The 14144-nt window shown below is 33.4% G+C and overlaps 1 protein-coding gene across 2 annotated transcripts; it reads left to right on the forward strand.

The window, feature by feature from the left end:
* The first annotated feature begins 380 nt into the window (after positions 1–380).
* On the forward strand, positions 381–6524 carry LOC115705157 (probable ADP-ribosylation factor GTPase-activating protein AGD14). 2 transcript variants are annotated; one of them, XM_030632397.2, is made up of 15 exons: positions 381–786; positions 1226–1332; positions 2344–2405; positions 2496–2583; positions 2676–2737; positions 2819–2912; positions 3098–3547; positions 3966–4308; positions 4404–4627; positions 4719–4883; positions 4968–5072; positions 5176–5259; positions 5346–5529; positions 5656–5698; positions 5885–6524. In XM_030632397.2, exons 2-15 carry the CDS (start codon positions 1234–1236, stop codon positions 6021–6023), a joined length of 2142 nt encoding a protein of 713 aa, XP_030488257.2. In that variant the 5' UTR covers positions 381–786; positions 1226–1233; the 3' UTR covers positions 6024–6524. The 2 variants fall into 2 exon arrangements, with proteins under 2 accessions (XP_030488257.2, XP_030488259.2); XM_030632399.2 differs by having other exon boundaries at positions 469–786; positions 4443–4627.
* Positions 6525–14144: the final 7620 nt, after the last annotated feature.

Here is a 14144-nt window from a genome sequence, read left to right on the forward strand (position 1 = left end):
ATTAATATATATGTTATAAAATTAAAATCTTAATAAGATTTTTTGATACATATTATTAAAACTTTATTAGATTGATTTTAAAATTTTAATTATAATATTTAATAATAATAGTATAAATTATTCAAATTGCACTGTATTTTTGCAGTATAATTTTACAGATTCTTAAAATGCAATTATAAATTGAAAAATTATAAAATTCATATTTACAGTTTGGTTTAAAAAAATATTACAACCCGCACTACTTGCACTGCGAAAACCGATACAATTGTAACATTTAATTTGAAGAGAAAAAATAGATTAGGGAAGCAGAAAGTCGAACGAAATGGAGGTTTGGGTTGGTAATTAAATATGAAAATAAAGGGTGTTTAAAAACTTGGTTAGTAAGTACTGATAAAGCAAAGCAAGTCGCCTACTGCGACCGTGGACTGTCATTATGAGAATGTGAGATTCGTCTTGACCAATTACGTGAAATTAGGATTAATATTTTATTTATAGTCTCGGCAACAGAATACCTATCCTGTGTCCCACAACACCCTAACATTCCCTAAACCCAAAACCAAAATAACTCAACCCAACCCTTCTCTCTCTCTCTACATTTTAGGAAAAGCAGACTTTGGTTAAGCTCTGAGCTGTACAAAAGCCATTGTTATCAGCCCCTTAAGGATCTGCAACTCTCTCTCTCTAGCGGTACGCGAAGCGCGTGAGCTGTAGGATCATCTTCTTGTCAACGTCGTCAGCTAGAAGGCTGCAGCGGTAGACCAACCTCTCCGTCTGCAGCAAATCCAGGTAACTTCTCTATATATGTCAATATTTATTTCTTTTTTTTTTTCTCTTCGATTTTCTTGGCTTCCAATCACGGCGTTTCTTGATTAATTTCGTTCATTTTATTGTTTTCTTTCTTGGATCGTGAGTTTTAATTAGTTTGTTGTTATTCGAGTTGTGGTCCCTCCTTCGATTGACGAGGAAATGTAGACAATAATTTGTTAAGTTGTGTATGTATTAAGTTTTTTTTTCTTTTTCTCAAAATTAAATCAATGTGCAAGCGTTGAATTTCAATGGCGTAATTGGTATTGGTGGCATATAACTTTTGGATTTTGAAGAAACTGAAATTGCGTAAATTATTTGGGAAAAAAGATTCTGTGACCTAGCTTTTTTATTTCGGTTGTTGTGATTAGTGTTATTTTTTTTTTCTTTACATAACTATGGTGTTCTTTGGAATTGGCAGTGGGGGAAATGGCGAGTCGAGTGAAGGAGGATGAAAAGAATGAACGAATTATTCGTGGACTGCTCAAACTTGCCGAGAATCGTAGATGCATTAACTGTAATAGTTTGGTACGATATTTATCTCTTCTTTCTTATCTATGTCTTTTTAAGCTTCATTTTTATATGTTGTAGCCGTATATTTCTGCTTCTTCTTGCATGTTTGGAATGTGCTTCTTTCAATTATGCATAGTAACGTTACATTGAATGTCCGGACAACTAGATTATGGGGTATTGCCCATTTCGTTTTCTTTGATAAGCTTGTCCATTTCTTAGTGAATTAAATTATTTTAATTTGTGTTTGTTGGCTTGTTTTTGTATTTGTTTATCCGCACCAAAATGAAGGACGTCCTAATATGGGTTTCTAGTTGAGTTAGATTCACCAGTTCCATTTAAATTTTGCTGAATAGGAAAACTACTGATTTAACAGAATGATGAACGAAATGGCACCTCATAAAATCTAATTCTATATAACCTCCAATGGCACTGGCAACAATTTTTACGAGCATCTGCTTTGTATATAGACACACGCACAACACACTCAGACACAAGTGGTACCTTTTGAATTCTCAAACCCAGATAACCCTTGGTGATGATGATTTAATAAAGCCTCTGGACTATGTTGACCCCATTTGAATTATCATCAATGCCATAACAGAAATATGTAGGGGCACGATCTCAGTGGCTTTGTTCGTTATCAATTTTGTAAAAGAAGGAACAAAAACAATATTAATGAACAAAATAAGAAAGGTGGATAAGGTTATCCTGAAGAGAAAGCTTCGTTACTTATCAAACAATTCACCATGGAAATATATTATGTACTGAGAATTAATGCTGAAGGATTTCTCTCTTAGATTTATAACTATGCTATTGAAATTTAGTAATTGGAGCACCATAAAAAAATTTTATTGGATTTTGCATTTTAGGTTGCTGAGCAATGGTTATGGATCTTCATGTAATAAAGAGTTTCTTAACGGCTTAAAGTAGGAATTTTAGAAACTGTAACAACTGTTGTCCACATCTTTCTTATGATAGTTGTTTCTTTTTCTATCACAATATTGCTTACTTCTTTATGTTAAACAGGGACCCCAATATGTTTGCACTAATTTCTGGACGTTTATTTGCACAACCTGCAGTGGAATACAGTAAGTTCTGTCCTTTGCTGTTAAAATTTGCTTTTTTTATAGATGTGAACAAGGTGTGGTTTATATTGTTTATTTATGTTAAACTTTCAGCCGAGAGTTCACACACAGAGTGAAATCAGTATCAATGGCTAAATTTACATCACAAGAAGTTAATGCTCTTCAAGAAGGGGGAAACAAGGTAAGATGCATGTGTTTTCCCCAGCTGTTGGAATCTTTTTCCCATCTTTCTCCTTTTATTGCACATGGCTTATCTCTGTTTCCCATTGACAGCGTGCAAAAGAGATTTACCTGAAAGAATGGGACCCACAGCGGAATTCTTTCCCAGACAGCAGGTTTTAATGCAACTGCAATTTTTTTAAGTAATGACTCCATTTCAATTTGATGCTCATTGTTCACCATGCTCTTGTTTACAGTAATGTTGAGAGGCTTAGAGATTTTATTAAGCATGTTTATGTGGATAGAAGATATAATGGTGAAAGGAACTTGGACAGACCTCCTAGAGTAAAGGTAAGCTTATTGTTTCCTTTAGTGTTGAGATCACATGTAAATATTGCTAGAACTAGAAGTGCTTTAAATGGTCTATTTCACTATTTTGCACTTAAGCATATATTTGTATATTTTAATATTGTGTGTGGGTGGATGGGTTTAAGGTGAAGTATCCTTATATCCTTTTTTAAATGTATATTGTACAGGGGGAGAAGGAAGAATTATATGAAAGCAGGAGAACAGATTCATATCAAGGAGGGTCTAGAAGTCCACCTTATGAGGATAATGACCGTCGTTATAATGAGAGATCAAGCCCTGGAGCAAGAAGTTATGAGGGGCGAAGAAGTCCTGGTTATGATCAAGAAAGTCGGCAGTATGGTGATTTTAGAAAGAGCCCTGTCCGTCCTGAAATTGTTAATGATTGGCGCCGGGATGACAGGTTTGGTAATGGAAGGAGACAAGACGATAGGAGAATGTCTGAAGGTGATCTAAAGCTGGAAGGTAGATCTCCTGAACGACCAAAAGATGTAGGGGCCTCCAGTCCGCCTGTGGTAAGGCCTGTTAGGGAGATTTTAGGGGAGAATACAATACCTCTCCGTATTAGTGAGCCTCCAAAACCTACTGCCAGGACTTCTGATGTCCCTGCACAGACTCAGGTGAGACTTCTTTTAACAGAAGATGTTTTTACTATATTGATGAAAATACATTATTACATCAGTAGTTGTTTTTTTTTCTTTTAATTTATTCATTAAAATTTGATGGCTTCTCTATCTAGGCAGGTTGTATATAATGCCTTAGTTTTTTCAAGATAATTGAGTTAGCTAAGTATATGAAACTGTTTTTTTCTTTGGATACTATTATCAATCTAAGTATATAAATATAGTACGTAGCTGTACCAGTTTCTAGTACTATATTTTTCTGCCTGCTAGCAATTAAAGGCTTTATGTCTCCTCCTTGAGTCTGTACTCATTCTGTTTCTTAGATGCTTGTATACTAATTTGATTTAGGCCTCTCTCTATTAAAAATTTCAAATTTAAATCAACTAGTGGTGATTGGCTGATTTGTTAATTTCAGAGAACTGCATCCTCCAGTAGTTTGGGATCAGCCAGTGGGAACAACCCCGTGGAAGTAAAAGTGGAGACTTCTCGAAGTTTAATTGATTTTGATGCTGATCCTGAAACTCCTATTGCATCAGCCGCACCTGAGCAACAACCAGCTATATCTCAGTCCATTTCACAGCCTGCAAATGCAATCAGTGACAACAACTGGGCCTCGTTTGATGCATTCCCTCAGGCAAATGTGTCTCAAGCTCCTAATGTGAATCCACTGGAGTCTGTACTATCACAATTGTCTGTTCATGCACCTGTTCCTCATAATTCTGTTGCACCGGCCAACACTGCTACTGTGACAGCTTCTGGTAACATGATAATATTGCTGTTTAGTGATTATTTCTCTTTTCTGCACTGCTGAAATTAACGCTCCCTATCACCGATGCTTCTATGTATATTCTAGTGAACAACTTGTTAGTATCTCCTCTGGATGGTGTTTCAGTTGCTGCCCCTGTATCAACACCAGTATTTCCAGTCAATGGTAGTAACACTCTTGTCAATGTGCCCAGTGCTATGCAGTGGCCTAATATGCAACAACAACAACAGCCTTCCCTTTTCCCTGTTGCTGGTAATCAGTCAAGTGGTCAGCAATTTCAACAACCTGTTACTGGACCTTCTAGCTTTCAGGTGAGGCTTTTGGTGTTTTCTCTTTGATTTTGATGATATATTTGAAAAGTGGAGCAGTTTTTCATTTTGTTTCTCGTTGGATCGTTGACAGCCATGGAATTTATCGCCTGCCCCTAATGCACAAGGGTTGCCTAATAACTTAACAGCACAGGCACCCCCGGCTGTTTTGCAACCTGCCCATGACATCAATTCTGCTGTTGTATCACAATCTTCTGCTGCTGATGTAAAATCAAGTGGAAGGATGGCATTGCCAGAGGTATTTGTCTTTGACAGTTTTTGCTTTGGGTGTTTTCTCTTTTATATCTGTGAATTTGTATTAAAAATTCTGTATTTTTTGTAGGATCTCTTTACTGTAAACTATCCAGCCTACCGGGCACCAGCTCCTGGGTGGCAAACTGGTCAACCTGGTGGTATGGGGTTCCCCACACAATATAATACGGCAGTGGTATTGTCATGCCCTATACTTTTAGCTTTTTTGGTTCTTTTTTAGTTAAGTGGTTGTTAACGACAATGGCGAATAGGAGTTTCAATATTTGTTCATTTTACAGCCCATGCATACTTTCCAGCAGTCGACAAAATCAACAAATCCATTTGATCTGAGCAGTGAACCTCCTCCTGTTCAAGGCCAAACAGTAAGATTTACAATTTCTGCTTTATGTTGCAATCAGTTGGTTGTCTTATGTTATAGCTTTCGTAAACTGTGTTTCTTTTGCTGCAGTTTCCTTCCATGCAACCCTTGCAAGGTGCTCTACCAAATGTGCTGAATCCATCTGGCATGCCACAATCGGGCTTAATGCGCACTTCCAGTCTTGGTGCACCACCGTCTGCATGGATGCCCCAATCATATGCACCAGCATTTCCTCCTCAAGCTGCTCCTCAATATGGATCAGCACTGCCACCAAGTAAAACCATCCTCTTTTCTTTTTTCATGGGTTTTTTTTTTTTAGTTTTTTTCCCTTCAGTATTGCTTACCCTCCCAATCCTTTGTTTTTTCCCCCTTTGAGCTGAATTCTGTTTTTGAATATCAGGGGCCTACATGGGGCAACAAGTTCCTAACATGCCACCTTCAGGGTAACTACTCTAGCAATTACATATTTCTTTTCAGTTGAAAGTTAGAAACTGACAAGACTGCACAATGAAATAGTGAATTTAAGAGAGATAATCGAGTGTCCATTTTAACACTTTTTGGTTTAAATGAGTAACTTGTTCAAGTTAATATTTTTAAAATCTTATTACCCTGATTGAACTGACTTGCAGGAATCAAGCATTTGGAGGTGGTGTTGTAGAGGGTGCAGCTTTTGGCTCATTAAATGTGGATCAACAGATTGCTGGTAGATTTTCTGCACCTGCTACCCCGACTCCTTTTCCATCTGTTGGAGGAAACCCATTTGGGTAAAAAATACAAAGGAAGGAGGAAGCCTCACTTATCCTGTTTAGGCTATAAGCATCATCTTGCTGCTGCCTATTATGTAATGTCAGGCTCAAGTTTTGGATTTCTACGTTGTATACAGCCTGCTGACATATTTGTTTGAAGAATCCCTGGGGTCAAGATCACAAGGTCTGCACTAGCCATGTAAAATCTGATTAATGATGTAACAAACAAAGAGTTAGAGAGAGAGAGAAGAGAGTACATAACTAAAAGGGAAAGGAATGGAAAATAGTTTGGAGGGAGACCTAGATTATTATTTTTTTTTTTTTTGTTTTGGTCAGTTTGGTACTGTGGTGCCTTGATAAATATATGTTTTTTTTTAGTGTTGTAGGAAGGGTGATATGTGTGTTTGTTTGCTGCCCCTTTGTGTCCAGACGTTATTGTCCGAGTTGTATGATTCTTTCCTCCCATTATGCAATGTTCCAGTGGAATGAAGTTTGAATGGTAGAACTTACATATTTTCAGACATTTTAAGTTTTTGCTTGTGTTCATTGTGAAGGTTTCCATCTCGCGTATGCCCAAAAAGGGAATTGTAGACTACAGATTTTTAGTTTACTAACTCTTGACATTGATCAATTTCATCATTTATTGATAAAATAATAATGTCAAAAGAATGACCGACCAATTTGTTGACATTTGTGCAACTCCAATGGTGTTGCAATGAAGGTGGCTGTGAGAAAAATGGTGCTAAGTGTCTAAAAAAAATTGACTTTTCAATGGTATATATAGCAGTGTGGCTCCTGCTGGGTATCTGCTGCTCTTTAAAAATTAGGGACTTTCCGCTCAAGAACTTTAGAGGTTTGCCCAACCCTTTACAATTCCATGTCACACTTCCCATAGCTTCTATGGAGGAGATGAACCATCTCCTCCACATGGGTACCAAAATAAGAAGACACTCGAGAGTCAGCATCCTCCACTACAGCAGGTCCATATACAAATCATTCAAACGAGATATCTCCAACCAATGAACCATGCGACCCAACAGGTCAGCACACTTCAACCCATTATCAGAGCAAGCTTCAACTGTCACTATCTTAGGAAAGTCACTTCCCATTTTATGATATTAGTGCACTTCTAGGGGAAGAGAGGCCGTTGCAATCCTAAAGATCAGAAATTACTCTGTCCCAAGAGAAGTCACGCACAATCCCAGAATTTTAGTGAGAATTTTTAGACGGTCTTAAATTTATCCCAATAGCAAAAAGATCCTTAAATATTAATATTATATCTAAAAAACGAAAGCTTTTTTTTAATAGCCAATAATTTTGCTTTCTTGCAATGAATACTAAAGATACAAATCAATCACATTTTCTTTAAAATAATTACATGTCATTATATTGTCATTATATAATTACGAGTGAATAAACATCGTAATAATAAAAAATATATAAAAAAATATAATTAAACTATTAATACTATCATAAAAAAGCATAAAAATAATAATAATGATAAAAAATAAATGTCACCAAAATAATTTGACCAAAATTCAAAATCAACACCATTTATCTTCATAAATATTGTAACTTTCCCGCTTCAAGCCTCTATTGGGCCCTTATACCCACGGACTAATGGCTCTTATACACGGGTACACCACTCTGGCTGCTTCCTAAATTGACGACTGACCCTACAGACCAACACGAGTGTTTCCAGCGTGCTTTGTCCTCACTCGCACGCTTCTTGGGAAAACTTCCCAGGAGGTCACCCATCCTACAATTGCCCCAAGTCAAGCATACTTACCTGTAGAGTTCTTTCGTGATGGGCTACCGAAAATCAAGATGCACCTTGTTGATATAGGTAGTTCCAATCAATCCATTTAAGCCATCTTCAACTGTGTAGTCCCATACCTACACAGTCTCAGGATCATCACACTTGACCTTCCCCAGGCGATGTGGGATTGCACAGCTTACCCAGTATTTCCCCTTACGGATCACGAGACTACTGACTGTCACAATCACCCCCCTTACGGGGTCCGACGCCCTCGTCGACCACACTTCCGACTGGGTCAAGGCTCTGATACCAGTTGTAACATTCCTGCTTCAAGCCTCCATTGGGCTCTTATACCCACGGAATGAATGGCTCTTATACACGAGTACGCCACTCTGGCTGCTTCCTGGATTGATGACTGACCCTGCAGACCAACACGAGTGTTTTCAGCGTGCTTTGTCCTCACTCGCACGCTTCCTAGGAAAACTTCCCAGTAGGTCACCCATCCTAAAATTGCCCCAAGTCAAGCACGCTTAATTATGGAGTTCTTTCGTGATGGGTTACCGAAAAACAAGATGCACCTTGTTGATATAGGTAGTTCCAATCAATCAATTTAAGCCCTCTTCAACTGTGTAGTCCCATCCCTACACAGTCTCAGGATCATCACACTTGACCCTCCCCAGGCAATGTGGGATTGCACAGCTTACCCGGTATTTCTCTTTACGGATAACGGGACTACTGACTGTCACAAATATGTTATAGATAAAAAAGGGAGTCTACTAACATAGTTAGGGTTGGACTTGCTCTTAGAACATCGCCAATGAGAATTGCTCAAAAGAGTGTTGGTGTCACCTAATCAATTTGGTTCAATTTTCAAGAGAAAATAGAGATATAATTGAATAAGGTGTTGCTAATATTGAACAATGTTCATGTCATCATTTTTGGATAAATTTTCATAAAAAAAAGAAAAAAAACAAACTAATTATGTGTATTTTGGCAACTTTAGGAGTTGTCTACTATTTGAGTATTTTTAGAAAAGATGTTAAATCTTATGTGGATGAAAGATAAAATTTAAAAATGATATTTTATAATGTTATGTTTATTTTTGGCACCTGTAAATAGTACTTTCATTAGAGATGTTTTTACTAACTTTTACAAAAACTTTCATTGGAACTAGAAGCCAACTCAAAAGTAACATAAGAGCAACATCAATGTAAGCCAGTGTAAGCCACTTTAAAAAGAACCAACATTCTCCATCTCCACATCATCTCAATATATATATTGCTAAAATTTTAAAATATAATATTTTATTTTATCTTACATAAAATTACTTAAATACTAAACACCTCTAAAAGTTGCGAGCATAAATTCACGCAGTATTATTTAATATATCTTTTATTTTAATATAGAGGGGGTGCTAAGCACACTCTATTTTACACTCTCTTTTGTGTTCTTTCTCTATTCTATTGATAAGTGTTATTTTTGAAGCAATATTTATTTATACTTAATAATTACTCATAATATTATAATTTTATTAGGAATAATTACATAAGGCACTAATTTTTGTAAAATATTTACATTTTTACGTGTAAAGAATGTTTTTTTTTTTTTACATTTTTACGATTTTTTTTTAAAAATAACACGAAAACAACATAAAATCAATAAGAAAACTACATAAAAGTAACATCAAAATAACAACAAAAAATAACATACATATAACAAAAAATCAACATCAAATTAACAAGATTACAACATAAAAAAGACCGTATTTTATGTAAATAAAATCGTAAAAATGTTTAAAATTTCTTGAAACCGTATTTTTGTAATTTTCTTCACAATTAAGCCCTTACTTAATAAAAATTCATAAATAAGACATAGTCTAATTTAGAATTTTAATTGATTAATTAAAATCAAATAAATGAGTCTACAAGCTAATATTATCTCAACTAGTGCGGAGACCATAAGCCTATATAATCAAGCTTGCAATAAGTAGTTCTAGAATTTACTAAGTAAATTCTCTATTTTATTAATTTTTTTAACTCCACTATAGATTCGGAATCGCACTCTTAATTATATAAAACGCTCTATATGTTCCAAATAAAGATACGCTATTAATTATCCATGATTTCAATCCAAATAATAAGTGATCTACATCAAATAAGGACAAATTTACTATTCTACCCTTCAATGTATTTTATCCTTAAACTAATATAATTACTGAAATGAGTATCCCGCCATTTATCTCTATTAAGACAAGCTCGAAAGAAATCATCATTTCACTTCTATGTATTATAGAAGCTATAGATTCATTATCTATGATTAGCGCTCCCACTCAATTAAACTACCATATTCTCAAGATATACGTATTGGGAAGATCCAATTGGTCAATTTTAACAAACAAATCAAAGAACACAAATTATACAATTGAACTAAAACCTAACCATCTCATGATTGAGATCGTTGATCTAAGATCAACTAAGTGATATTAACTTAGAAAGATATTACGGTAATTTTATGATATCTTATTCAGGTTCAATATCGGTCCAGTCCGATGTATAACAATACATCCAATCCAAGCTTATTTTACCAATGACTTAGAAAAGACATAACACTATCCAGTCCGATGGAAAAATAAATTGATGGGATCACATACATCTGACTTTTAATTCTATTTTTATCAAATGGCATTAGCTAATCGAGGGAAAAATTGCAAAAATATTTTGTACTGTACAAGATTGTGAATTATATTTCAATGGAGCAACAAAACTACACTTGTAATAATTGTGATGAAGAGAAAAAAGAAAAAAGTAATAGCATCTAAAACTTGAGTAATTATGTAATCAATCTAATATATTTTGCTTTATCAATGCTGTACTCAATTGATGAGTAATGACAAGATGCATCAGCATGGAGTGATTGATGAGTAATTTCTGTATTCTTTTTCTTTTTGAATATATTGTCAAAATAGTAATTATTTATTTGTAATAAATAAGTTATTTTCTAATTTATTATTTAAATAAATTGGATAAAAGCAAAAGTATTGCGTGGACAAAGACATCACTACTGTCTAGTTAAGACAATGGTGGCGCCACATTCACTGTATTAAGCCACAGTGATAGACGCCTACTAGATAAGGTGAGCCCTAGATTTATTTTTAAATTAATTAATTAATTCAAAAGATAAATATTTATTTGAATTCAAATTTGAAAAGTAGTTACATATATTTATTTTGGTTGAGATATTCCCTCAAATAGTTGAGAGATTCTCTCCAAGTGATTGAGATATTCTCCCAAGTTGTTGAGAGATTCCCTCAATCATTTATTTTGGTTGAGATATTCCTTCAAATAGTTGAGAGATTCTCTCTAAGTGATTGAGATATTCTCTCAAGTTGTTGATAGATTCCCTCAATCGGTTATTAGATATTTAGTTTAAACTAATATTTAAATTCAAAATAAATATCTATAACAGAACCAGTTAAAGATATTTATCCAATATTTGTATCTTATTTAATTATTCATTTATTATTTTATTGGTTTGAATTAATATACTAGTATAGTTCTAAATCTATATATGCGTATAATTTAGGAAACCTAAAAAAGTTAATAACAACCATATCATTATTCACTCTAGAGAGAAAGAAAAGTTTTTCCTCATGCATTGAGATAAACGCAAGAGCACTTGTACAATTTTATCCTATTAGCCCACAAATCTTTGTTTGTGATGGAAGATCTGGACGATCACGGTGTGAGTTTTTCATCATTATCTTAGGGATAAAACTTACAAAAAGATTCAAGGATATCCTAATTCGCTTCAAGAGGTAATTATTTTCTTTCATCTTTTTATTTCAGATTTGATATATATATATATATATATATACATATATATGGAGATCTTTAGAGTGTGGTGTGATAATAACCATAAATTTTTTTTTCCTCTTGCGTGCCTGATTTAGTACCACAAAACTAACACTTAGTATTATGTAAAAGAATAAAATAAGTATAAATTAGAAATATATGTATTTTATGTAAAATAAAAAAAAATAGGGTATATTTGTATATTTTTGGGATACAAATAAAATTCTACTGAAAAAATATTCATTCTCCTAAAAAATAAACAAATTACTAAATTAGTAAAATAAAAGAATAATTTAATTAGAATGGCAAATGTATAATAAAATTATAATACTATGGGTAATTATTAAGTATAAATAAACATTTCTTTAAAAATGACACTAGTCAATAGAATAGAGATTGGAAAAGAGTGTAAAATACATAGTGCTTAGAGCATCTCGAATGATACTCTATTTTTTTTAGCTAAAGTAGCTAAAAAACTAAAATAGAGAGCCAATTTTTGTTGATGCTTCAATTATGCTCCCTACTTTAATTAGTATTTGATTATTTTAATATTTAATAATTTGAATTTTTCAAATATGAATTAATATAAATAATGAAAAAGTAATAATAATTTTAATTAAAATACTATTAAAAAAGTTCAGCAAAAAAGTAAAGACTCCTTACATTTAAAGAGCTCTGGGTGAAACCTTAGTTGCCCAGGTTGGCTTCCAGGTTACACATTCATGTAATTTCAGCTCTCATGCCTTGGATTAGGTTGCTCCATGTCTTCATGGTACATAATACTGAAAGATAATGAGTTGGATTCAAGTTATTGAAGTCTGAACTTCCATCCCGGAGATTCTATAGTCAACCTGGGCGCAGATTAGGGTCCCCTCCCATGTCGACTACTATGACTCAGGTCTACTCAATTCCCTGACGTCATCCCGATGGAACTTATTTTACTAGGATCTAGATTGACTAACAAGTATGTTTAATTATATTCTATAATCTAACACCCTAAACATGAATTTCTTAAAATAAATAAACACATATAAAGTTCTAGAAAATCTTACATTGGTGGTACTAGAATGTTATGGCTCTTTTTGTTTAGATCTCTAATCCTTTCTGTCGTAGAGTAATAACAAGATCTGAATTTGGATCTCCTTCAAGAGTTGGAATTTTTCACAATCTTCCACACTATAATTGAGTACTAACTTGATATGTGTGGGCATGTACTCTTTCATTATGATTCAAAATTAATGAAGAGAGAGGGAGGTGATTTTTGAATTCTATAGAAGGAGGCTCTCAATTTTGTTACTTCACAGAATAGTCCGATGTAGGTTATGAGAATGAGATCCATCTTATTCCTTATATAGGATTTCAACTAGGGTTATAATTTAAATTATATGAAATAAAAAAAAAAGATAAAATAATGGCTAAAATATGCTTAAGTGGTCGGTCTCACTTAGTGGACCCCACTAGTTATAATTTTGTTATTTTATTTAAAAATTTATCTTTTCTTTCACTAATGTCATATTTTTAATTTCAATCCTATAAATATCACATCTATTTATTTAATAATTATAATTAATTATCAAATAAAATTTCTATTTAACTCATTTATTAATTAGACCTTACAAAGTCTCTTAATTAACAAACAAACCTTAAAATTTATTTTCTTCACAATTAAGCCCTTACTTAATAAAAATTCATAAATAAGACATAGTCTAATTTAGAATTTTAATTGATTAATTAAAATCAAATAAATGAGTCTACAAGCCAATATTATCTCAACTAGTGCGGAGACCATAAGCCTATATAATCAAGCTTGCAATAAGTAGTTCTAGAATTTACTAAGTAAATTCTCTATTTTATTAATTTTTTTGACTCCACTATAGATTCGGAATCGTACTCTTAATTATATAAAACGCTCTATATGTTCCAAATATAGATACACTATTAATTATCCATAATTTCAATCCAAATAATAAGTGATCTACATCAAATAAGGACAAATTTACTATTCTACCCTTCAATGTATTTTATCCTTAAACTAATATAATTACTGAAAATGAATACCTGCCATTTATCTCTATTAAGACAAGCTCGAAAGAAATCATCATTTCACTTCTATGTATTATAGAAGCTATAGATTCATTATCTATGATTAGCGCTCCCACTCAATTAAACTACCATATTCTCAAGATATAAGTATTGGGAAGATCCAATAGGTCAATTTTAACAAACAAATCAAAGAATACAAATTATACAATTGAACTAAAACCTAACCATCTCATGATTGAGATCGTTGATCTAAGATCAACTAAGTGATATTAACTTAGAAAGATATTATGATAATTTTATGATATCTTATTCAAGTTCAATATCGGTCCAGTCTGATGTATAACAATACATCCAATCCAAGCTTATTTGACCAATGACTTAAAAAAGACATAACACTATCCAGTCCGATGGAAAATAAATTGATGGGATCACATACATCTGACTTTTAATTCTATTTTTATCAAATGGCATTAGCTAATCGAGGGAAAAA

Source organism: Cannabis sativa, chromosome 1 (assembly GCF_029168945.1).
Source record: "Cannabis sativa cultivar Pink pepper isolate KNU-18-1 chromosome 1, ASM2916894v1, whole genome shotgun sequence".
NCBI classification, from domain to species: domain Eukaryota; kingdom Viridiplantae; phylum Streptophyta; class Magnoliopsida; order Rosales; family Cannabaceae; genus Cannabis; species Cannabis sativa.